This window comes from Tympanuchus pallidicinctus, unplaced genomic scaffold (assembly GCF_026119805.1).
Source record: "Tympanuchus pallidicinctus isolate F22 unplaced genomic scaffold, pur_lepc_1.0 scaffold2, whole genome shotgun sequence".
Classification (NCBI taxonomy): domain Eukaryota; kingdom Metazoa; phylum Chordata; class Aves; order Galliformes; family Phasianidae; genus Tympanuchus; species Tympanuchus pallidicinctus.
The window spans coordinates 45,318,245-45,344,132 of NW_026294721.1; the positions used below are offsets into that span (position 1 = coordinate 45,318,245).

General features: G+C 45.8%; 1 protein-coding gene across 3 annotated transcripts; it reads left to right on the plus strand.

The window, feature by feature from the left end:
• Positions 1-111: 111 nt before the first annotated feature.
• USO1 (USO1 vesicle transport factor) lies at positions 112-25,888 on the plus strand. Of its 3 annotated transcripts, none has more exons than XM_052683010.1 (25): positions 112-264; positions 345-431; positions 676-740; positions 5,624-5,703; positions 9,375-9,475; positions 14,406-14,508; positions 14,678-14,733; positions 14,987-15,107; positions 16,025-16,203; positions 16,642-16,782; positions 16,918-17,006; positions 17,257-17,411; positions 17,670-17,881; positions 18,179-18,199; positions 20,258-20,368; positions 20,586-20,704; positions 21,187-21,368; positions 21,637-21,758; positions 22,347-22,485; positions 22,772-22,935; positions 23,227-23,313; positions 23,839-23,925; positions 24,605-24,703; positions 24,875-25,090; positions 25,455-25,888. In XM_052683010.1, the coding sequence occupies exons 1-25, from the start codon at positions 199-201 to the stop codon at positions 25,530-25,532; spliced, it is 2,880 nt and encodes a 959-aa protein (XP_052538970.1). In that variant the 5' UTR covers positions 112-198; the 3' UTR covers positions 25,533-25,888. The 3 variants fall into 3 exon arrangements, with proteins under 3 accessions (XP_052538970.1, XP_052538971.1, XP_052538972.1); XM_052683011.1 differs by having other exon boundaries at positions 17,676-17,881; XM_052683012.1 differs by lacking the exon at positions 18,179-18,199.

Genomic DNA, 25,888 nt, shown 5'->3' on the forward strand with positions numbered 1-25,888 from the left:
ACCGACCCGAGGGGGGAGAGGCGTGGCTCACGCTAAGTCCCACCGCCATCGTGATGACGCCCCCGCCGGAGGCCACGTCGGCGCCACGTCGCGACGCATGCGCAGTGGCCGCTTCCGGCACGGGGGTGACGGCGGGGCCGGGAGCGGTAGAACGGGGCCGGCGGTGTGCGGAGCCGGTGGGCGCGCAGTGGAACTGCCATGAACTTCCTGCGGGGCGTCATGGGGGGGCCCAGCGCCGGGCCGCAGCCCTCTGGCGCCGATACGGTGAGGGACAAGGGAAGCGGGCGGGAACGGGGACCGGGCCTGGCGGGGCCGCGCTGTGACCTACGCCCGGTGCTTTCCAGATCCAGAAGCTTTGCGACCGGGTGGCCTCCTCCACGCTCCTAGATGACCGCCGGGACGCCGTACGTGCTTTGAAGGCGCTGTCAAAGGTGAGCACCGGGGATCTTAAGGCTTTCCTGGAGTTCCTTGTGGGCGTTCCTGAGAGGGTTTCTGTTTTTTTTTCGGAGGAGCTCTTTGAGAAGTCCCTGGGGATTCCTGGGGTTCTTGGCAGACTCCTGGGAGGAGCTTCCTAAGGGAAACCTGCGCTGTTTACGGGGATGGTTGGATGTCCTGCTGATAACATTGTTTGGGCTTGGAGCTGCTTGTTGTCAACTCCATGTTTTCTCCTCACAGAAATACCGGCTGGAGGTGGGCATCCAAGCCATGGAGCACCTGGTACACGTCCTGCAGACAGACCGGTAAGTCTGCTGCAGACAAGGCTCCCATTGGGTGCCTTCCTTCCACTAACATAGATAAATTCAGTCCTCTCTCTGCATGGTTACATAGCTGGAAGGGAACTGGGCTTTTGGGGACTTTGTGGTGACTGCCTGTCCTGAACAGTGTGATGAGAGTGTACTTGGAGATGGTCGGAATGAAAGGGGTGTGATTGTTAGGGATGGGAGGAGCAGTTCTGGATCAAACAACAGCAAACTGCATCTCTGTGTTTCATACGTGGTTATCTTTCTCTATAAAAGGGATAAGTGAAGGGTAAAACTAAAGTTACAGTATTAATTAAATGATTTGAAACAGCCCAAACCATCCTGTTCTTGGATAGATGGTAGAATTTAAGAGTGAATAACAATGTCAGCAGATGTGTTTTTACTTTTCCTCAGATACATGTTATTAAATGAATTGCTAGAATGATTCTGTTAGAAGGAATGTTATCTGGAAGGGTTCAAATAAGAAATCTATGCCCCTTTCACATAGAAGGAACTGCTACTAATATATATTTTTTAGTGTAAATATCAGTAGCTTTGTGGAAGAGAATATGCTATACAGAACTTAATTTCTTTTACTGTCCATCTCTCAGTTGTTTGCACTGCTGTTGTATATGACATCACCCATATGGTATAACTACAGAGCTCTCTGTGGTACTCTGGTTGGGGCCTCAACTGTTGAATACTTAGGGTGTTCAGCTGGCTGTACTGTGACACTGTCAGTCTGAACTTGAGCATTAAGCTTTTGTTTTTTTCATTTATTTGTTTTTAAAATGTCATAAAGGCGTATATGGGATACTTGCATGGATATGCATGAAAAGCAGGAGTGGTACAACAGACAAATTAGGAAAGCAGTGATTTGGTATCTGAAAGAAATCCTCAAGGACCTACATCACAGGGGCATCCTGCTCTGCTTAAGTGTTCAGAAGTAGAAACTCTCCAGTGCTCTCTGAGGGCTGCTGACAGCCAGGCTCACCTGGCTGGTTTCACCAGCTGGAAAGAAGCTATGGGCTGGTGTAAGAATGGTGCCATGCTATTGCTGATCCCTTGGCTGTCTACAGCTCATGCCTTCAGCTTTAGCTCTACAGCTCATAGGATCAGGGCAGTACCAGCGGAGATCACGAGAGCAGCAATCCCACGGAGGAGAAGCCCTTCAGAAAATGAGGCCAAGGAGCTGCCTTCATCCCCTGAGCTGCTCATCAGGCTGGATCTGAGCTGTGAGAGGGAGTCAGAACGCTGCTGAGCTCCTTGCTGTGAAGGTGTTGGACAGAACCCTGCTGGGTACAGATGTGGAGATTGTCTGGACTTTGTTGGGCTCCAGTTGCTCCTCCAGGAGCAGTGCTTGTTAGATTTCTGCTGGGCTGCATTGTGTGACTCAGACAGCAGTTTAAAAAGCAGTGAATATGTTCATTTTTGGGGTTTTTAGATGGCAAAAAAAATGCTGGTTTCCACAGAACTTTGATTGAACGTGCAGTAGGAATGCAGCAGGGCCCTGGGATGTGTGCAGCGTAGAGCTGATCTGCAGAGTGCTGCAATGTGAGAACAGTGACAGGTGTGCCTGTGGTTTCCTATTGGATGTTTACAAAGAATGAATGGAATGGTTGAAGATGCACAACTGCTCTATTGCCAGCAGCATTTATTTTGCTGGCATATATCATAGCAATGTAAAAAATAGAAACAACTTTGCTACTAATTATTTTCTAATGCAAATGAGCTGATTGAAAATGCCATCTAATCACAAAGTCGTTTGTATTACAGACCACCTCAGTCAACTGTGGCAGCACAGTAGCTCGCTGCTATTTATGTGGATCTGGAGTGAAAAAGGAGCCATTTTTAATCTTCAGTGCACCTCTTGTTTGTGCTTACTGAGTTGCTCCTTCCCTTGAAACATGAAGTGGGGACTAAGTCAGTTCTCTGTAGTTTTCTCTTTCATTTGCAGCTGTTGGCAGCTTCCATTGTTTCACAGCCTTTATCCTGGAGTAGATATTGCACCACTTTCCTTTTTTAATGGATGTCTTGTTCTACTTGTTACACAGTTCCCTTGTGGATTGCCTTAAGCTCTGTCTCCTGCTTGGGCTGAGATCTGACGTTTAAACTCATTCTGTAGGAAACAGACTTCTTGGGCTGGTTCTTCAGCTTGTTGCGTTGGCCATGTGGGAGCCTGATAATGCTTAAGGCAGCTTTAAATGTTCCAGGCTCCAACACAAATGAGTATTCTTTTTGCAATTTGAGTTAGGAGCTATGGTTGGCTGGAGAACCTTCTCCTGGCTGCCTGTCTGGGCATTGCCACTTCCCACCAGGGACTGTTAAGAAAGAACTGGCACTGACTGTTGAGCAGAAAAGCTCCACTTAACTGCTGGTGTTAAAGAGAGCTGCAGAGCACAAAATTAACTTGGCATTTTACTCTTTTTGTTCTTTAATACAAAATCTTATTTTTTAAAATTCACCATGACAATTCTAACAGGTTGAAACCTAACATGGACCAGAAAGCATTCACTATCTGCATAGGGTACAAACCTCAATTATTTATGTGCTTTAAATTCCTAATATTCAGAGTTGTTATACATTTTATTAAAGCTGCTGTAAGAAGGAATGTGTTTGTTGTTAGTCCTTTCCAGGCACACTGTCATTGATGACATGATAGAAACACTCTCCTTCCTCCTACTCTACAAGACAGGTTGGAAATTCATGAAACGAAATACCATTGTTTTAGAAGGGGAAGTAAAAGTTTTTGGAGGTACTCTCCATTGGTGGCACAGCACGTGGACACCTGCACTGCCATGTGGTTCTTTGCTTTTGTTTGCAAATTCAAGGGGTACTGAGCTGACATTGTAGTCAAGTGCTATGGAGGAGCCCCAAGAACAGAGGGAAAGTTTACCAGTGGCTCATTCTGGATTGGTGCTTTGCAGAAAGCCTGTGTCTTCTGTGGATGCTTGAGACAGTGAAGGTCAGTTTATTGACTGAAGATTTTCACTGCAGTGCAAAAACTGCAGTTTCAGTCTGAGCAGAACAATCAAGGGAATAGTGATATGTAACGAACAGCAGACAGAAGCAAGGCAGTGAATAGCAAAGATATGATGGAAAGATATCCTGGTTTTGTTCTTCCAACAAGAAAAATGAGGCCAACTTCTTCCATATCTATATGATATTTGATTATTCTTTTGTAGTTGCTGAGTTCTCTCTCCTGTGAGCAAAAAGAAAAGCAAAAGCAAGGCTGAGACTGCTTTTTACTGCCCCATGAATCTCCAGGAAGTCATTTCCGTGTTTTTTTGTAATGTGGAATTGTTTCAGTCACATGAAAAAGAAACCATGGGCTTTGTAGTACTGTGTTCAACTGAAATGGCAAAAGGTAAAATGTAAAAGAAGAAACAAACAGACAGGCAACGGAAGCGTACCTGCTGGTTGAGGCTGCTTACACAGACCAGACCTTCCTATATATATATGCCCTGACTCACATCTTGGTAGAGAAGATGCTGCTGCTGTTTCTCTCCTTGTTTCCACTGCAGCCCAGCTTAAATACTGGTAGTGTGAGTTGCATGACACTGATGACAAGCCAGAATTGCACACGTCACCTGAAGACGGCAGCAGGGAAAGGTTTCAGTCACAACCTAATGTCATGGGACAAACAGGGCTGAGAGCTGATGGTTCCTAGCTTTTGGTTTAGTGTGAGTGTCATGTAAAGGGAGGTGATTTGTCTCTTTGAGAGCCCGCTAAAGCCCTTGCTGTAGTGATGCAAGAAGTGTAGTCATGGATTGCTCCATTTCATCTTCTCACAGCTGATGGGTCACCTTAGGTGTGCTGTAAATGTCATTCTTAATTAGAGGCCTAGCAAAGATAGCTGACCTCAATTAGGACTGGCTTTTAAGGCTGCTGGTTGGACAGGTTGTAGGGTTTGCTGCAAGCTGGCATCGCAGCTTCTTAAAGCGCAGATAGCTCTGTGGTGCAAAAAATCTACTGTTGTATGTTTTGCAAATTAGTGAAATCAATATGCAAACGTCTGAATGAGGTCATGTTGTGACAGTACTCTCCTGATTCTTGTGTAAGATATGAAAATAGCTCTTGTTTGTACTGATTTACCGTCAAGTGCCTTCCTGTGCATGGCAGTGCTTCTGTTTGTTTGGACCAGCTATGCTTCAATGCTGTTTGACTGTATGAGCAACAAAGCAAATGGCAAAAAATGGTTACATGCTCTCCTGCCCCTCAATTCTGGTATCATGTTTGTTTTAGCACTGGATTTACAGATTGTTTGGATGCAGAAGAAAAAGGACTCTATTAAAGAAGAACTTAGTAAGAAAAACATGGTGTCAGAAAGTGAGCTGATGCTGGAGAAGTTGGATGGGCAGCCAGCAGCTTCCTGAGCATGTTAAGAGCTTGCAGACCTGTAATGACTGGGTGTGAGCTGAGTTGGTGACCCTGGACCAGCCTGTTTGGGAGATGCTTGGAACTGAATGATCTTTGAGGTCCCTTCCAAACCAAGCTATTCCTTGTTTCCATTCTGTGATTCCATGAATTAATACTGGAGGTCTCTCCTGCTGTACAGAGGAGTGAGTTGGAAGGGAGGCTCAGGATGGAGTATATGCTCCTAGTGACATCTTCTGTGATTGTCCTGCATCACTGGCTTTTCTGGATAGGGCTGCCCCAGGGAGCGGAACTGGCAAAAGGGGTGTGACTCCACACAGGGGCTGTGCAGCTCATGGTTGGTAAAAATGCAGTATTATAAAATAGCTGTCATCATCAGCTCTTCTCACTTGCAGTGATGCTGTGAGGGAGACTACCTGAGCAGAAAAACAATGTTGTAGAGAAAAACAGTAAGAGAAGTTGGAAATGAATAAGTCATTAAAGAAAAGTGGTTCTTTTCTTCCCAGTTCAGATTCTGAAATAATTGGCTATGCCTTGGACACGCTCTACAATGTCATATCGAATGATCTAGAAGAGGAGGAACAAGGTAAGCTGTGGCAGTAACAGCTGTAGTCACTCTGAGGGTACTATTCTTGATGGCTGTGTTTAATCACAAACAATAATACTGTACAGTTAGTAACACTCATACTTACTCTGTAGCTGTTAAGGCAGTGCAAAACATCTTTGAGCAGGGCTTGCATTAAAAGTAACATTGGATTTCCTGCTGATTAATTTTAAAATTAAGGTTATGTAAACACCAGCCAGTTTGGAATGGGCCTGCAGAGTTGGCCAAGACTGCAGTACTGTCTATCCAGAGTTCATTTTCAGAGGCCTTTCTTGATCAGCTGACAAAGTTGTGAGGCTGGTAGCTGAGGAAAGTAATTCCTCGTTCTACAGAATCATCACTGCAAAAGGTGATAGTGGTAGAAAAAAAATCATCATAAAATCAAATACATATACTGGAGCTATGAGTGCCCAGAATGAGGAAGAGCCAGATGGTTTGTAAACATCTGCATTTGCCACAGCCTCCTTAGTCCCCAACAGCTGCAGGAATTGCATTTTTTCATTTTCTGTCAAATGAGATAGAACACATGTGCTCCTGTGAATGGGCACAATGCAGGTAGCCCTGCATTTGGGTTCTGGTCACCTGTCTGCTGCATTCACTCTAAGTTATTTCTTCAAAGGATCTTTTACCAAGTGATAAATATTGTGATGAAGTAGATGAGTAGATATTTCATGCAACATATTGCAAACTCCCTCTCCAGTTGTCAGTTTTCTTTGCTTTCTCACCCTTCTTTCCCTGCTCCTGGTAGTGCCTTGCTGCTGGGCTCCTTAGGAGAACATTACAGCAGTCTCAGTAAGAGAGAAAAACTAACAAGTTTGGGTTTTCTGGGTGGAAACATCAGTATTGGAAGGAGTTTGGGATGGTTCTCTCCAACCCCTGCTGGGAGCATTCCTGGATCATTCATTTCTGATGTAGGAGGGAGGGACTATTCCAAACATCAGTGTTGTGCTGTTAGAACGCTGCTCAACTTGTGAACCTCTCTCTCTTTTTCCTTTATCTGCACTGACAGATGATTCTGAAGGTAAAGGAACCTTTACTTCTATAAGCATAGTGCTTGTTTTGTAGCTGTAGTGCTGCTCACACCATAATGCTCTCTGCTGTTAGAAAGGACACTGCAAGGACCTGCTTTGAGGTTTGGTGCTTTTTGCATTTTGCTCTGCAACACAAGCTTGCCTTAGAGCAAGTTCCTTGTTCAGTTACTCATGTGACTGGGGCACGTCAAATGCCAGCAGACTTCTTGAGATTGGAACAACAACAAATTATCATTGAGGATGTCACAAAAGTGCACAGACGTGCAGTTTCTTTTTCCAGAAAGCCCCAAAGTTTAGCACAGATCCTTCCCAGTGTCCCTTTCAAGTGATGCATGGTAAAATTGTGCTCACCTCTGTCATAAACTGGCCTCTAACACTTTGTTAGATGCACCTGGGTTTTGCTGGGTGCTACATATCTGGGCTAGAGGTATTTCTGCATGCAGTCTGTCCTCCTTTTTGTTACTTTCTGTTAGTAACCCATCATTCTTCCACTCCAAAATGTGCAGCAGTGTTGATGCTTCTCTCTCCCTGCTGTAAGCAACTTGCCTGTATCTGCTTCCTGGTAAGAGTACAGCTAAACTGCATCAGAAAAATGGTCAGCTCCAGCCTAATGATAGACTAAATAAGAATCTCTTACGTGTCCTGGAGTCAATAGGAGTAGGTGTTAGTGTCAGTATCATGAATCACTGTTTCAACCCGAAGGAAATGGGGTTGGCTGAATTAAAATTATTTTCTAGGCACCAGTAGAAAAATACTGTTAGTTTTCTGGTTTCTGCTTTGCTGTACCCCTAATGAGCTGCAGAGTTCCCAGGTCAGCTACAATCTTTGACCCTATATATAGCCACTCAGCTGCCAACAGTTTATTTGCAGCTATGCATTCTACAACTGAAGTGAGAGAGGAAAGAAATCCTCGCTTTGCCATCAGTTACCTCAATCAGCTCTTCAGATTTGGTCAGAAATGTGGTGGCTTTACTGCATATCTGTGCTTGCTGCTTCCAGCTGTGCTGTGCCATGGTTCCATTCACAGGCACAGGTTAGTGCTGTAGTGCAGGATGCAAAGCAGTATGTTTTTGGGGTAAAACATACAAGAGTTGAGTAGCAGTGCCTTTGCTTAGCCTGAGTTGGGATTGTATGTGGATGTGTCCCTGTGTTGCTCCCTAGCAGTTACTTCATCTGTGTTTAGCCCCTGAGATTTCTATTCTGAGAGTGCAACAAGCAAAGAGCCCTTGCTCAACACAGTGTTTATTTCTTAGAGGTGACTCCTTGTGTCCCATTGAGCTGAACACTCATCCCTTTTTAGTGTGACTACTTCTAGGTTGTTCAGTTGTCTTCACTAGAAAGCTGAAGTGCAAGAAACTATTGGAGTTGCATGAGATAGATTTTCCTCCTAAAATGAAAAAAGAATCAGAGAATGCCTGGGTTGAAAAGGATCATCCAGTTTCAACCCCCTGCTATGTGCAGGGTCACCAACCACTATTTCAGGCTGCTCAGAGCCACATCCAACCTGGCCTTGAATGCCTTCAGGGATGGGGCTTCCACAACATCCTTGGACAGTCTGTTCCAGTGTGTCACCACCCTTCCTCTGAATGAAAGACTTCCTCCTAATATCTAACCTAAACCTCCTGTCTCAGTTTAAAACATTCCCCCTTGTCCTATCACTATCCACCTTTGTAACAGCCATTCCCCCTCATGTTTGTGCGCTCCCTTCAAGTACTGGAAGGCCTCTCTAACTTCTCCAAGTTGAAAAAGCCCAGTTCCTTCAACATTTCTTCATAAGAGAGGTGCTCCAGCCCTCTGATCATCTCAGTGGCCCTCCTCTGGACCCACTGCAAGGGCTCCACATCCTTCCTGTACTGGGTGCCCCAGACCTGGACGCAGTACTCCAGATGGGGCCTCACAAGAGCTAAGCAGAGGGGGACAGTTACCTCCCTCTCCCTGATGGCCACCCATTTTTTAAATGCAGCCCAGAGAATCTAAAATTATCTTTGAATTTGAACTGCAGTTCCCAAATTTGTCAGTGGAAACTGCTGAATGGTGCTCACCAGCGGCACCATAATGAGGTTTTTGGATAGATGACATTCTCTGCACTGTCTAGAATCCTCTCCATATGACATATGCTTTGCCTTTCCCACTCAATGCTGAAAGATCCCTATGAGGAATCTTCTCCCAGATTGGTGGAGCCTTGTGGAACCACTGGCACTTCATTTTCCCTATCTGCTCTTAGGATTATGTGTGTCCAAATTCTCAGGGCACTCAGAATTGTTTGGTTTTTATCTCTATCAGGGGCTGAGAACTGTGAATTTGGATAAGTGGAAATGGGATTTTTTTCTTCCCCTATCTTTCTACTGAAATAAGTTACTTTTTGGTAGACTGCTTTCTTCCCTGCTTAAAAACAAAACAGCTCTCAAAACTTGTTGAGAACAGGACAGGCCCTATCTCTTTTTATGCACAGTTGTTGCTCTGTCTGCTTGGAAAGTTACTTAAATGTACCACCATTAAAATTAGAGCCATGACTCAAAGCCTTGTTTGTGGTTCATGGCCCTATTTTTTAGCCAGGGTGAAATCCACAGCTAGTTGAAGTTCCTCTAATTGTGTGTTGTAATGCACTGTTGGTGATTGCAGAGGAGAACTCGCCAAAACAAGGTGATGACTTGGGGAGTCAGTTCACAGAGATCTTCATTAAACAGCCGGAGAATGTCACACTGCTGCTGACACTCGTAGAGGTGAGTGACAATACTGCTTTTGGGATGCTGAGGGATGTGGTATTGCACAGAGAGGTGTGTTCTGTCATCTTCATGAACATGGCTTTGCCCTTTTGATGAAGCCTTTGTGTTAAGTGTACAGTGCTGTCTGACCTTACAACAAATGAAGGGATGGAGATGAGCAAGATCTGTGACCCAAATTAAATCTGGAATGATTTTTTTTTTTTTTTTTTTTTGAGACTGATAATATGGAAAGAATTTTAATTATTTGATGAGAAGTAATAAAAACTGTTGGTCCACAACCAGCTGCTGCTGTTGCTTGTGCCAGGATATTATTTGAGCTGATCAGTAAATAACCACGAGTTGATGGCTGTGAGTGCTGGAATGCAGTTCCAACTTGTGTCCCACTGAATTCATGCTCAAGGTCTGCTTCATTACTCCTAATTGTTTAAAAGAGTTCTAAACTAAGTTTATCATAGTATAACAAAGATTGGAGAAGACCTAGACGATCATCGAGCCCAACCATCCACCTATCACCAATAATTCTCACTAAACCATGTCCCTCAACACAAAGTCTACATGTTCCTTGAACACCTCCAGAGTTGATGACTTCACCACCTCCCTGGGCAGCCCATTCTTTTGGAAGAGTAATATTTTCCAGTGTCCAACCTGAATCTTCCCAGTGCAACTTGAAGCCATTCCCTTTACTCCTATCACTGGTTACACAAGAGAAGAGGCCAACCCCCAGCTAACCACAGCCTCTCTTCAGGTAGTTATAGAGAGCAGTAAGGTCTCCTGTGAACCTCCCTTTCTCCAGCTCTCTTATCCACTCCTCGTAAGGCCTGTGCTCCAGACTCCTCACCAGCTTCATTTCCCTTCTCTAGACACACTCCAGGGCAAAATCCACAGGATGTGTTTCTTGCAGTGAGAGGCCCAAAATTGAACAGAGTACTTGAGATGTGGCCTCCCCAGTGCTGAATACCGTGGAATGATCAATACCCTGCTCCTACTGGCAACACTGCTTCTGACACAAACCAGGATACCATTGACCTTCTTAGCCACCTGGGCACTGCTGGCTTATGTTCAGCCAAGCATCGACCATTAGCCCAGGTCTGTTTCCTCTACACAGTCTTCCAGCTACTCTGACCCAAGCCTGTAGCACTGTCTGGGGTCTCTGTGGATAAAGTGCAGGACCCAGCACTTGGTCATGTTGAACCTCATCCCATTGGCTTCAGCCCAGCAGTCCAGCCTGCCCATATCCCTCCGTAGGGCCTTCCTACCCCCAGGCAGATCAACACTTCCAGCCAACTTGGTGCCATCTGTAAACTTACTGAGAGCATACTCAATGCCCTCATCCAGGTCATCAATAAAGATACTGAAGAGGACAGGCTCCAGCACCAACCTCGGGGGAACACCACTTCAGACTGGTGTCTGGCTGGATTCAACTCCATTCAGCATCACTCTCTGGGCCCAGCCCTCCAGCCAGTTCTTTACCCAGCAAACAGTGTGCCTGTCCAAGCCATGGGCTGCTAGGTTCTGCAGGAGAATACTGTGGGAGACTGTGTCAAAAGTTTTGGCTGAAGTCAAGGTAGAACACATCAACAGCCTTTCCCTCATCCACCAGGCAGGTCACTAGATCATAGAAGGAGACCTTTCTTGTAAATGGGAGTTACACTGGCAAGTCTCCAGTCTTCTGAAACCTTGCCAGTTGACCAAGAACACTGATAGATGATGAAAAGCTGTCAGCTCCACCAGCTCTCTCTGCAGTCTTGGGTGGATCTCATCTGGTCCTATGGACCTGTGGCAGTCCAGTGGGAGTAGGTCTTTAACTGTTTCACCCTAAATTGTGGGGGGTTTATTCTGCTCCCCATCCAATACATCTAAGTCAGAGGGCAGAGTACCCCGAGGATAACTGGCTTGACTTTTAAAGATGCACAAAAGGCATTGAGAACTTCAGCCTCTTCCTTGTCCTCAATGGTCCTGTTTCCAGCCACATCTAGTAAAGAATGTCAATTCTCCTCAGTCCTCCTCTTACTGTTAGTATAGCTATAGAAGAGTTTCTTGTTCCTTTATATCCCATTGGCCAAATTGAGCTTAGGCTGGGCTTTTGCCTTTCTAGTTTTCTCCCTGTACATCCTAACAGCTTCTTTGTACTCCGAGTTGCCCATCCCTTCTTCCACAGGAGGTAGATTCTTTTCTCTGGAGCCTCAGAAGAAGCTCCCTGTTCATCCATGCTGATCTTTTTCCCTGCCAGCTCATCTTGAGGCTCAGGGGATAGCCTGTTCCTGTGACTTTAAAACTTCCTTCACAAGGGGCAGCCAGCCTTCCTGGACCCCTTTATCCTCCAAGACTGAATCCCAAGGGACACTTCCTACTAGTCTCCTGAGCAATTCAACATCTGCCCTCCAGAAGTCCAAGGTAACAGTTTTGCTGTCCCCTCTCCCCACTCTACTAAGAATCAAGAACTCTACCATTTCATGGTCACTCTGTCCAAGACAGCTTCCAGCCTCCGCATCTCTCACCAGATCTTCTGTTTGTGAACATCATGTCTAGCAGGGCACCTGCCCTCATAGGCTCTCTCACCAGCTACAGAAAGAAGTTATCATCCATACACTCTAGAAACTTCCTAGTCTGCTTCTTCTGTGTTGTATTGTATTCCCAGCATATATCAGGAAGTTAAAATCCACCGTGAAAACAAGTGCTGGCAGCCACACAACTTCCACCAGCTGCTTGTAGAACACCTTATCTGTTTCCTCATCCTGGTGAGGTGAGACCCCCACCACGACGACTGCCTTGTTGGCCCTTCCCCTCATCCTTGCCCACAGAGATTCAACCATATCATCCTCAGCCAAAAGCCAGTAACATCAAAACTAACATAAAATGCCACACCACCACCCCTCCTGTGCATATCCTTTCTGAAGAGCTTGTATCCATCTATTGCAACACTTTAGTCATGGGAATGATCCCACTATGTTTCTGTAATGGCAGCTAAGTCATAGTTTGCCTGCAAGCTATACAAATACAAATCAGGAGCGTGTTTTTTGGGTGCTGTGATTAGCAAATGAATAAAGTTAATTTTTTGGAACTTCTCTTTGTGGTTTTCAGTACTATAAAACTACTTTGAGTATAAAAGCTAGAGTTATAAACATATTCCTGAGGCATGCAATGCAGTCACTATAGAAAAATTGATACAGTAGATTCATTTCTGTTATCACTTGGACTGAGGCCTTAATCTACACCAGGAACGCTGTTGACATTATTAGAATCACTTAGGTTGGAAAAGACTTCTAAGATCATTAAGTCCAACTCTTGCTCATCCCCACCATGACCACTGGTCATGTCTCTCAGTGCCACATCTACAAGATTCTTGAACACCTCCAGTGTAATACAATGGAAAGCACAGCAATGACAGCAGAGAAGCAAGACCCTAGGCTGCAACAAGGCTACTACATTTAAGCAAATCCAAACATGGTCAGAGAACTAAATGAAAGAAGCTGCTTACCTTTAGAAGGCTCCAGAAACACAGGAACTACCAAAGAGATACCACTGCTGTTACTGCCAGCCCTTAAAAGAGGTCTGGGAAGGGGTGGATCCTGGCTTCACCCCTCCTGGTCACTCTGGTGGATTGCATGCACCTGAGTTTCCCTGGTTTGGCCCTGCCTTCCCACCAGGTGCTCAATCACTGCTTTAGTCTGTGACTTAGCATTTCTGTTACATCCAGGGATTGTGACTCCATCACCTCCCTGGGAAGCCCATTCCAATGTTTCACCACTTTCTGAGAAAAATTTTTTTACAATTTACCAACTCAGCCTCCCCTGGCATAACTGAAAGTCATCACCTCTTGTCTGATTGCTGTTGTTTGAGAGAAGAGGCTGACCTCCACCTTGCTACAGCCTCTTTTTGGGGAGCCATAGAGAGCAATAACGTCTCCCCTGAGCTCTGTCTTCTACAGACTGAACAATCCTAGTTTGGTATCTGCAAATTTATGAGGGTGCACTCGATCCCCCCAGTCCAGATCATTAATAAAGTACAAGGCTCAATACTGATTCCCAGAGAACACCACTAGTGCCAGCTGGATTTAAATCTATTTCACCACCACTCTCTGGGCCTAGCCTTCCAGCCAGTTTTGTATCCAGCAAAGAGTGTACCTGTCCAAGCCGTAGGCTGCCAGTTTCTCCAGAAGAATGCTGTGGGAGTCGGTGTCAAAGGCTTTGCTGAAGTCTAGGTAGACTATGTCAACAGCCTTTCCCTCATCCACCAAGCGAGTCACCTGTTCATGGAAAGAGATGGGGCTGGTCAAGCAGGACTTGCCCTTTATGACCCCCTCGCTGTCCTGCATATGCTGCATGGTTGCACTCAAGACGATCTGTTCTGTGACCTTTCCCAGTACTGAGGTCAGGTGAACAGGCCTGTAGTTTCCCAGATCCTCCTTCCAACCCTTCTTATAGATGGGCATCACATGAGCAAGTCTCTAGTTGTCTGGAACCTCTCTGGTTGACCACATAGATAAAGGTTATAGATAGAGCTGTGCCTGTTTCGATTAGCCTGGTTTACAATGACACATACAGCTATGGCATGGTAAAAATACATAGTATGATGGTGGAGATCTGGAAATTGGCATTAGGTTTCAGTAAACAATTGTTTTTCTCTGTAGCTGTCATTGTTGTTGAGCATCCTCTTTATTAGCAGTGTTGTGCTGACAAAATAAGGCTTGTCTCAATTAGTGATCCAGTGCCTGACCATAAGTTGAAGTTTTAACACTAGCAGAGAAGCACAACAGGCTCAGTGGGGTGACCCATTGGAGTGTAGGGCTGGTCACTGGCTGTGGTGGTGTGAGTTGACCTGGGGAGGCCAGCGTTGTGGTGGTGGTTAGAGCACTCCTTAGTTCTTGAGCTTTCTTGTTTTGATTAGACCCAGCTTTGACATAACGTACTCTTCTCAATCTGCAAAGGAATTTGATTTCCATGTCCGTTGGCCTGGAGTGAAGCTCCTCACATCTCTCCTAAAGCAGCAAGGGCCTCAGGTACAGCAGATCATCCTCGTCAGTCCCATGGGTGAGTGCTGCAGTGTTCTATTGCTGAGCTTTGTTCTATTGCTGAGCTTTAAGCTGAAAACTCAGCAAATGTGGTAAAGGGTTGGAGGAATCTGGAGCATGGGGTGCTAAAGACCTTTAGCAAGAAAAATCTGCGTCTTCTGCACTCATTTCTAATGTGTTTCTTGCAGGGGTGTCCAGACTGATGGATTTACTAGCAGACTCCAGGGAGGTTATACGTAATGATGTAAGTACAGAGCAGCAGTCATTTAGCCTTTATCATCAGAGACTGTCAATTGGATGGCCATGGTGGGTGGGATGCAGTTGTCTCTCGTGATTCTGGCCAAGGCTTAGGCTGCTTGTTTAGCATTCTTCTGAGATAAATTATAAAAAAACTTCTATAAACTTTTTAAAATTATAAAAAAGCTTATAAAAAGTGATGTTCTATAGTAAACTTGGTAAAACTTCAGTGTAATCACTTCTCCCCTCTGCCCGCCAAGGGTGTCTTGTTGTTACAGCAGCTGACAAAAAGCAATGCGGCCATACAGAAGATTGTTGCCTTTGAAAATGCCTTTGAGAGACTCCTGGATATTGTAACGGAAGAAGGAAACAGTGATGGAGGTATAGAAATATCTGAAGCTTTTCCACAGGCCTGTGTTTCTGTGCCTGAGTTCACAGCCAAATCTATTACATGTTGGTGTAGGGGGAGAGAAAAAAAGGATTAGAAGAATGAGCAGCAGAGATGCAGCACATGGGTACTGCTTTGTTTCTCTTAATGTGTGAGTTTGCCACAAATTGTAGTTTGCTGCAGGATCTGTTTCATTACAAAGCTATATGTCTGCTCATTGATACTCTGCAGGAGAAGTTAGTATACCTCTTCTCTCCCGTCTGAAGTATCACAGCTATGTTGGCAAGGAAGGATTGAACAAATCAAAGTTGCTATTTCTGGGCAGCTAATTGTAAGAAACTTGGTATGTCAACTCCTGTGTGCTGAGAGCTTGCTGCTTTCCCCCTCCCACGTGTGTTCCTCCTGCCTGTGCCTTGCTGAGAGCAGATTCCCAGCTGTGCTCTGCGACAGCAGTGGGATGGGGGAATGTGGCAGCTGCTCTTTGTCACCCTCTCTTAGGTCTGATACTGCCATGTGCTCTAATACGTGCGAAGGCCAAGCCTTTGTCCTTTCTATAAAGTCCAGACTGGAAGGCATCCTAGCAGCGGACTGCCTCTATTAGTGTTGTCTTCCAGACAGAATTATCTGAGGCTAGTCTCTGACAGTGTATGCTCTTTGGAAAAACTTGCAGAAGAGCCGTAATTATGATTTCATGTGAAATATGCCAGATCAACATTGATATATTTCAGTTAGTGATCTTTGATTATTTGTTCATGCATGAGATTCAGTTCTTAATCAAAATAGGATGCTCCTGAGAATGAAAAGTTCAGAAGTGTGGGCTCTGTTCCTTCTGAAACATACCAACAAGTAGAGAAACAAGTCATTGCTCTGCTTCATTTCGGATTCATTTTTTCCTTTGTTGTCTCACCAGGAATAGTGGTGGAAGATTGTCTCCTCCTCCTACAAAACTTGCTGAAGAATAACAATTCCAATCAGAATTTTTTTAAAGAAGGTTCCTACATTCAGCGCATGAAGCCATGGTTTGAAGTTGGGGATGACAACTGCGGCTGGTCTGCACAGAAAGTAACAAATCTCCATCTCATGCTGCAGGTAAAACATGGCACCTCACTTCTGTTAACAGTATCAGTAGGTGTCTTCTCTGCATTTCAATGACAGTGTACCCGTATCAGTGAGATACCTCTTCTGCTGCAGGAGCTGTTTCCAAATTGTGACCTTGCAGTGGGTGGCATGTCAAACAACTTCATTACCTATAACTTACAATATAACAGTGATTGGAATTAAGTATATCACCAGGGATGTTTTATACAGAATCTGCCTTTATGAGTTTGTATGCAATTATGGTGAGCTAAGTAGTAAAAGAGTTACAGCCTCATTTCTTACTACTGAATTGCAGCATCTGCACTGGGGTCACATACTTCAGAATTTTGGAGAGCTACACCAAACTCAGAATCAGATGGGTAAATTTAGTTCTGTGTTTTGGAAGCTCTTGGGTATTCCTCACATATGCACCTTTCTTTTTCCCCCCAGCTTGTCCGAGTGCTTGTGTCCCCCACGAACCCCCCAGGTGCTACCACCAGCTGCCAGAAGGCCATGTTTCACTGTGGGTTGCTACAACAACTCTGTACCATCCTGATGGCAACCGGAGTTCCTGCTGATATCCTGACAGAGGTAGCAGGGAGCAAATTTTTCCCATATCAAAATGTCAGACTGAATAATTGTGTGGTGTGTAGATCATTGCTCTTACTGAACTACAAAATGTATAGCTATTGACTTGTTGCATTTTTTTCTCTGTCCTCTTTGCAGACCATTAACACTGTGTCAGAGGTCATCCGAGGGTGCCAGATGAACCAGGATTACTTTGCTTCTGTGAATGCACCTTCAAATCCACCAAGGTAGGGGAATAGAAGTGTACAACTGTTGGGTAATGATGTATTGACAGGCAGAGGTAGTATCCTGTAAAGGACTTGTACATTCAAGACAAGACAATAGCCAGGTCGTTTGGGGGCTAGAACTGGATAATCTTTAAGGTCACTTCCAACTTCCAACTTGAGCTGTTCTATAATTCTAAGATACTTTTTTTTTATCAGCCTTTGTTTCCACACACAGTTCTGTCCTGATGGTTTTCTTTTCCCTTACCAACAGGCCTGCCATCGTGGTGCTGCTGATGTCTATGGTGAACGAGAGGCAGCCCTTTGTGCTCCGCTGTGCCGTGCTCTATTGCTTCCAGTGCTTTTTGTACAAAAACCACAAAGGACAAGGGGAAATTGTCTCAACACTTCTGCCATCGACCATTGACGGTATGCAGACAATCACCTCTGCAGTGAGAGCTCTGATCTAGAAGAATTTCTTACTGCATCAGCTGTTATGTTGTGCAGAATTATTTCCCTGCAATTGAGTGTCAGATCCAAGTGCAATGATCTGGTTATGATTTCTCTAAAACTTGAAATAGATGGTCTTTAAGTAAATTAAAAGTAAACCATAGGCTTACTTCATACATATTTAGCTGATTGTCTGTCTTGTCCTAATCTGCTGTGTGCCTCTGGCCTCTCTGGCAGCCACAGGGAGCTCTGTGTCGGCCGGGCAACTGCTCTGCGGGGGCCTCTTCTCCACGGACTCGCTCTCCAACTGGTGTGCTGCTGTGGCCCTGGCCCACGCACTGCAGGAGAATGCCGCTCTGAAGGAGCAGCTCCTGCGGGTGCAGCTGGCGACGAGCATTGGCAACCCACCCGTGTCACTGCTGCAACAGTGCACCAACATACTCTCACAGGTACAGCAACTCTCCAGCCTGGCCTTGGGCTGAAAATCCGCGTGTTTGGGAAAAGCATTCTTCCTGAGCAGGTGCATTGCAGGAAGGATTAGTGTCAGCCTGATGAGAGGGAGGGCTCTCTCCTTCCGATTTTAGGACTTGCTTAAAGCCCCATACTCTCGTGGGTGGGGAGAAGAGGCGTATTCTGCTTTTCCATCAGCAGAGCCTGGTTGGTGGTGCAGGGGATTCAGACTTTGGGGAATGTTTCTGCAATGTGTTCTGCTCCTAGTCCCTGAGTAACACATGTGTAACTTGCAGGGCGATAAGATCGACAGACGGGTATGTATCTGTTGGCACAACTGCGGCACTTCCTTGCCCAAAATGGCCTTTTCTTTTGCCTTGGGTTTGCTGGGAGGTTTCCCTAACTGCTCCTCCATGTGTTCCCACTCACAGCTCTGTGTTGCAGTTGGATTTGGTTTTTCCTGGCACAGCCATAACCACTTCTTTCTGTGTCTTCTGGGGGTGCTCCACAACACTCTGGGATAAGGATCTTGGGATACACGGGTGCTTTCTTTCCATGGGGCGTACTCATTCACCACCTATCCACCTCATAGATGGACATGTAAGACAAATTGCAGCTATTACACGAATTACAGTCAGAAATGCTGTGTGCTCAGGCTGCCTGGAGCCAACAGTTAGTGCCATCCAAATTGGAAATGTGCTTCTAATCTCTGGGCTTCTGAAGCAAACTTGAGCTGAACCTGCACTGAATTCAATTCCTATGTTGTACATACATATATGCTGTAGTGTTGTCTGTAGGGCAGGAGCTCTGGGGAGAGGGGTTACCAGTGGTTTAGAGCCAGTCTGAGATGTAAAGAAACTTAATCGGGGAAAAAAGAATAGTCTGCATCTCCATTAGTTGGTGGCACTTGCAGATTGAGAGCATCAGGGCATGTTCTTCACAGGGGTTTCTGTACCATGCTGAGTTACACAGTTGGCTGTGCCATGGGGCTGTTATGCGTCTAATCGGTATGTATCAGTACAGGCTGGGGGCTGAGATGATGAAAAGGAGCTCTGTGGAGAAGGACCTTGGGGTCCTGATGGCCAACAGGGTAAACATGAGCCAACAGTATGCCCTTGTGGCCAACAATGCCAGTAGTATCTTGGTTGACTGACAGCTGACCAGCAGTTTACCATGAGCCAGCAGTGTGCCCTTGCGGCCAAGAAAGCCAATGAGACCCTGGGACACATTGCAAAGAGTTGCCAGTGGGTTGAGGGAGGTGATCTTCCCCCTCTGCACTGCTCTGTGAGGCTACAGGTGGAATATTGTGTCCAGTTACGGGTTCCCTAGCTCTAGAAAGAAAGAACTGCTTGAGCAGAGGGCCACAAAGATGGTTAGGGGCCTGGAGCATCTCTGTTATGAGGAAAGGCTGAGAGACCTGTGGCTATTCAGCCTGGACAAGACTGAGAGGGGATCTTTTTGCTGTTTATAAATATTTAGAATGCAGTAGTCAAGTGGATGAGGAAAATGGATTGCAGGAAAGCTGTGGACAAACCCTGAACAATAATTGCTAACTCAGTATGCAGTGCTTATTCTGCACACCAAGCAAGCAGGCGAGTGCTGTGCAATGCTGCAGTGTCAGTGGCTGCATTCTGTGCTGTTCTGATGTGGCTCACCTGTACTTCTGGAAGTCAGTGGGAAGATGATGAAGACAGCTCCAAATGCTCTCCTGCCCTCATACACAGTGTTAGGGTTAGTGCGACAGTCTGAGTGTTATTCAGTGCTGGATTATTTTTTGCCTTCTTGGAAAATATTGTTTTTCCAAGTGCTCATGACATGCTGCAAGTTTCAATAGTTGGCACTCAGCACTGAAATTAGCACTCCCTTTTCTGGTGTAATGTAAACGTTATTTTTTCTGAGTAGAAAGGTATTTCAGTGTTTATTTACCTAGTACAGAGCATTAGGAATGCATGACAGTTCTTAGGCAGCAGCACATGGAGGTGTTATAACAGTGTGCTTCTTAAAGGGAATCCTCAGCTGAGGTTTTGCAGCTTGTTCTTTTCTTACAGAGCTGTGTGTGTGTTCCTTCATGTTACTGTGATATTAATATAAATACAGAACTAATTGGTTATGGTTTTCTATTGATGCTAATTTGCGTTGAGTCACATTTGACATCTGTGTTGCTTGTTGGTTTGCCCTGAGAACAGCTAAAATGAATGGGTTCCTACTTGTGTCGTAGAGCTGTGCTCAGCAGAACTAACAAATGGGGATTGTCAAAGGTGTGACTTGTGTTTTTTTACACGAGTGAAAAGGTGAGTTGTGAATTGGTGCAACTCTTTGGGCTATGAAAGCCTTTCATTGTGGGAAGAGAGTGATGGGGATTTTGTTTCTTTCAGGGCAGCAAAGTGCAGACCCGAGTTGGACTGCTGATGCTGCTCTGCACGTGGCTAAGCAACTGCTCCATTGCTGTCACACACTTCCTGCACAACCCAGCCAATGTGCCCTTTGTATCCTTGACCTGTTTGCAGGTTAACATCACTTGCCTGGAAGTCACTTGAATTATTCCTGTTAAAATCAAATGTTTAAGTCAGTCAGTTTGCAGGGATACTTGTCGATATAAAAGCAAACACACTGGGGCAGGAAATGAAAGAAAACTTCGGAACAAAGGACTGTGTATGCACTGTGCTTATGGAATATCTCCAGTGTCCTTAACGAGAGCTGCAGCTGACAGGACAGATTGCTGAGAACCTGGGAGAGGAGGAACAGCTGGTTCAGGGCCTCTGCGCACTGTTGCTTGGCATCTCCATCTACTACAACGACAACTCTCTGGAAAACTACAGGAAGTGAGTGCGATGTGAGAATAAGAGCGAGCTGTCAGTGAGGGGCAGATGGCGCTTTAAGGGTTGGGAATGTTTGAGTGACTGTTTGCCATGTGCATTCCTTCCAGAGTGCAAATTAGTGGGCACAACTGGGGAGAGATCACTGCTCTGCCTCATAGCTGTGTGCTCTTCAGCTGTGAGCAAATGGCGCACTGAGCGATGTCGGCTGTTGAATGCTACTGTGGATAATCACAGTTGAACTGGGGAAGCAACTGTTCTATTGTTTCTCTCATTATAGAATAGAATCATAGACTCCATGAAAAGGTTTGAAAAGACCTCAAAGATCACTAAGTCCAATCGCCAACCCATCCCCACCTTGCCTACTAATCATGTCCCTCAGTACACATCTCCATGGTTCTTGAACACCTCCAGGGACAGTGACTGCATCACCTCCCTGTGCAGCTTGTGCCAATGCCTCACCATTGTGATGTATCTCCTCCTTTCAGAGAGAAGCTGAAGCAGCTCATTGAGAAGAGGATTGGGCGGGAGAACTTTGTTGAGAAGCTTGGCTTCATCAGCAAGCATGAACTGTATTCCAGAGCTGCACAGAAGCCACAGCCTGGCTTTTCCAGCCCTGAGCACATGATGTTTGATCATGAATTCACTAAGCTGGTGAAGGAACTGGAGGGTGAGAGACACTGCTTATTTTTGTATTCCTTGTTATGAGCTGATGGCTGAACTGCTGAATGTCCCCTTAGCAGCGGTGTGATGGAGTTAAAATGCAGTACCTTCTCTTCTGTTTTTTAAGACTGTGTGCGACCACTGTATTTTCTCCAAAGTACATACTGTGTTTATCGTTTCCTGCACTGAGTTACACTGGGGGGAGGATGGAACTGCTATGAGGACAGAACAGATGAATGAAGCAGGCTGTGGCTGACAGCAGCTGTTGTTGGCAGGTGTCATAAGTAAAGCTATCTACAAGTCCAGTGAAGAAGATAAAAAAGAGGAGGAGGTCAAGAAGACCCTGGAGCAACATGACAACATAGTGACTCACTACAAAAAGGTCATCAGAGAACAGGTGAGAAGCAGTGGCACCATGCTCTCTGCTCTCACCTTTTGAAAGGTGATGGCTGAGATGTGCCTGAAAGAGGAAATAGTGGAGAAGTAGAGCTGAGTGACTTCTCTAATGGTGAATGCAATAGCACCCCATAGCTCAGGGGCCTGACATGGCTGCAAACCAGTGCGGTTGGGGTTAAGTAACACCTTCAGACCTCCAGTGAGGTTTATTGAGCGTGTTCTAACTGCAGATACCTCTGCTGCTTCCAAGGCTTTGTGAGCCAAACACATGTGTGTAGGCTGCTGTGGGTGCAAAGAAAAACCCAAGGGCAAGATTTCCTATCTCCTTCTCTCCCTGTCCCTGGTGTGGGGATGCTGGAACTCTCTTCCAAAGGTCTGGAAGAAGCTGGGCTCTGTACCAAACTGCTGCGTCTCCCCCCAGCCCTTTGACCCAAGAATCTTGTCTATATTGGTATGGAGTCCTCCTTTTCGTTGCAGGCAGCACTGACAGCCTCACTGAACAGTGTTTTGCATTCTGGGAAAGGGTTTGCTCTTCTTTTCCTTCCTACAGTTCCAGTATTACTGCAAGTGCTCTCTTTTTCTTTTCCAGGATCAGGAGCTTGAGGAGTTAAAACAACAAGTTAGCACATTAAAATCTCAAAACGAGCAGCTTCAGGTGACAGTCACGCAGCAAGTGTCGCAGATCCAGCAGCATAAGGATCAATACAACCTCCTTAAAGTGCAGCTAGGTATGCTTCAGGAGGAATAGTGAACAGTGGCTTCAGTGGTACTGGAGATCTTGTGTAGGTTGTGGCAAGCTATGGAAGAAATACATCCATCAAGGGTTAACAGTGACAAGTGAGAGCTCTATACAGGGCTTCTGGAAGCACTGAACAATTCCCTGTAGCTGGGTTCTACAGTTAGAATGGTTTGTGTGGTTCTGTGAAGGGGAAAGAAGAGGGAAATGAGTTCATTCATTCTGGGGATAAACAGTTTAAATGATGTCACTGACCTTTGTTATAAACTGTCTGCTAGGAAAAGACACGCAACACCACAATTCCCATGGTGACACACTGCAGGTGAATGGCATTCAGGTGGAAGAAGTGAGCAAACTGCGAGAGGAGCTGGAGGACTGGAGGAACAGGCATGAGCAACTGCAGGGGCAGCTCAAGGAGAAGGATGCTGTGATTGAGAACCTGGTGAGAGCCAAAACATCTGTCCAGATGTTGATGTTTTTTCCACGTCTTTTTTTTTTTTTGCCTTATACAGTGAAGGCCATCCCTGTAATGGCATCATGCAGCCATAGCTGATGATAACAAATATGGTGAGGGATGGCTTAAGCAGAGACTTCTTTTTTGCTTCACACTGTTCCTGGGAGTAGCCTGTGTAGCTGTGAGCTGTGGTGCTGTAGGATCTCACTTTGTTTTCAGACCACAGAGCTGTGTTTACTCTGTATAGCTTAATGTTTAATATTCCTGTTGCTATTACAGAAGTCCTTGCAGTTGGAAACGGGGACAGAACAATCCTCACAGCTGAGCAGCTCTGGAGGCGTGGAACACAGTGCTGAACTGCAAAAGGTGAGCAATATGCTTTCAACAGAGCTATATGAGCAGCAGTAGTTCAGGATTGGACAGAAGTTGTGTCTGGCTACAGAGCTGAGGATGGAGTGCTGAGCACCGTGGTCTCACTGATGGCCCTGGTTTTGGTGGTGATGCCAATCTCAGAGCATTGAGATGGTGTACCTAAAAACAAACCAGCTACTTTTGCCAAGCAGCTTCATGCCAACAACAGAAATTCAGCTTGCACGCAGGACTCAGGGGAATCTTTCATTTTCTATTGCAAAATATTGTCAAGTTTTTATAGGAAAGTTTCCAAGTGAGAGATTCACAGTACAGAGTAAGTGCCTGCATGCCTGTGGGCTCCATGATTTCAGGTGGCTGCTCCTCAACAAATACCTGGCAGTGTTTCGAAAGCAGACTGGACATTGTGATTGGGAAACTGAGGCTGGGAAGCAAATGGCCTGGTAGATTTAAATTAACAGGAGTCCGGTGTGAAGAACTACAGTCTCAAATGAAACATGCATTTCTTTTTGTTTCCCAAAGGAATTGGAGCTGCTTAGGACTCAGATCCAATTGCAGGCAGCAGAGATCTCGAAGCTTCAGGCTGAGAACCAGAAGCTGCAAGCCATGGTACTGGTGACACCTTATCTTTCCTTTGGGGACAAAACCTTCTTGCTGAGCTCTTGGTAGCTCTCTTCCTACATCAGACTTGAGACAACACACATCAGCAAGGCATTTCAGCAGCGTTAAATGAAACAAGGGGTGATCTAGAGAAATCCTTTCTAAGGCAGGAAGAGATCTGACTTCAGTCAGTGCTCTGTGAGGACATTGCTCATAGTGATTTTAACACAGGTATCTATTATTCTGTGCTTTGAGCTTATACTATGACCAAAACACCAAAATTCTCCCATTACATTTTCGTGTGGTTATTCTCTCAAATATCTGAGGATATGAGTTTGGAAATGCACACACGACAGTTTGGCCAACAGCAGCTACATCTGTCTGTGCTAACCTGCAGCTGCTTCAGAACTTCTTTAGTTGTTCATTTATTGAAAAGATTTCCCACTAAAGCCTTTGAGAGTAACTTAGAACAAAGTGGCTGTGTCCTTAGCACCAGCTCGTGGCATTAGAAGGTCAGTGTTCAAGCTGAACACTCATTAGCACACTGCATGAACACACTGCTGCCATGGTTCTCAGCAGATCAGCTGCAGGTCCATGGGCATGTGCACAACTGGAAGGACAGCATCGTGTGGTGGTTGTGCTCAAGCACAATGTGAGGGTTCTTCTGATCCCATCTTCCTTTCTGCAGAACACAGCTGTAGATCCTGCATTGGGTGCCAGTGGTGCAGTGGCATCAAGGAGCTCAGAGAAGGAGGGCCGGCTGCTGCAGGAGCTGGGGGAGCTGCAGGTCAGTCATGTGAGCACAGAGCCATCCTTGGGCCTCAGCCCACAGCCATGGCCATGCAGAAGGGGGTTGGGGGGTTGTACTACCACCATTGTATAAGCTTAGGGCAATGCATGGGAGGTGTACTCCTCTCCTCTCTGGAAAATTTCAACATGGGGGTTCTCCTATTGCCAGAGTGAAGTCAAAGCCCTTTCAGAGGAAAAAGCATCGCTGCAGCAGCAGTTGGACTCCTCTAGCAGCACAGTGGCCATCCTTCAGGATGAGAAGAGCAAACTGCAGCAGGAGGTGGCTGAGGCCAAGAAGGAGCAGGATGACCTGCTGGTGCTGCTCGCTGACCAGGACCAGAAGCTGTCTGCCCTCAGGAGCAAGCTGAAGGACCTGGGGATGCCGGTGAGCAAACCAAAGAGTTGAGTAAGGTCTCAGGCAGCCTAATACTTTAATCAGTCCTTTTTGGTGCGTTTTGCTTTTTGGGAGGTAGCAGTTGATCTGCTTTGTCTCCAGCTGTATGAATGAGATGTCAGTCTGGGGAATATCTGTGGCAATTGCAGAGCTGTCACTGTAGCTGAGGAATTTTTCCAGATGTAGGACAGACAGAGGAAAGCCACCCCAGCAAACACTGAACACTTCCATTGGTGGCATTGCAAAGCACTGCACAGAACTGCATGGAAAGCTGAGGTGCTCGTGGCGCTTATTGTTACATGTGAAGGGTAGAAGGGGGGATGTCACTGCTCACCACAGATCACCTTAATTTCAGGTGGAGGATGAAGATGACATTGAATCTGGAGATCAAGCGGATGAAGATGAGGATGGGGATGAAGAGGAGCAGGACTGATGTTCTGGTGTGTGTCACCATGGATATAGGATGGCTTTATTAGTGGGGGGAAATCTGTTATTGATGTACAGAGCAAAAAATCTACATGCAGGGAGCAGAGGGAAAGTGGCAACTGCTGGGCTGAGCGATGTTTCCGAGGTGTTGGGAACCTCTGCGGAGTGAAGCAAATAGACACCGCTGTTCAGTTCTACATGAGCACCCCATGTTGTTCCTGTTTAGGAGTTGCTGTGGGCAGCACTTGAGGCATGGGATGGCGATGGTGCTGCACAGTGAGTTGTCATGGGCAGAGCTCTGTGCGTTTGTCTGCGTTCTGAGCTTCTGGAACTGTTAATTAAATACAGAAGTGTTTGGTTTAA

Excerpts from the sequence above, each read along its gene's own strand:
- USO1 (XM_052683010.1), top strand. The coding sequence starts at position 199 with ATGAACTTCCTGCGGGGCGTCATGGGGGGGCCCAGCGCCGGGCCGCAG. Across the intron at positions 14,734-14,986 it reads GGGAGGTTATACGTAATGAT|GGTGTCTTGTTGTTACAGCA; the intron begins GTAAGTACAGAG and ends CTGCCCGCCAAG. Across the intron at positions 20,369-20,585 it reads ACCCAGCCAATGTGCCCTTT|CTGACAGGACAGATTGCTGA; the intron begins GTATCCTTGACC and ends CGAGAGCTGCAG.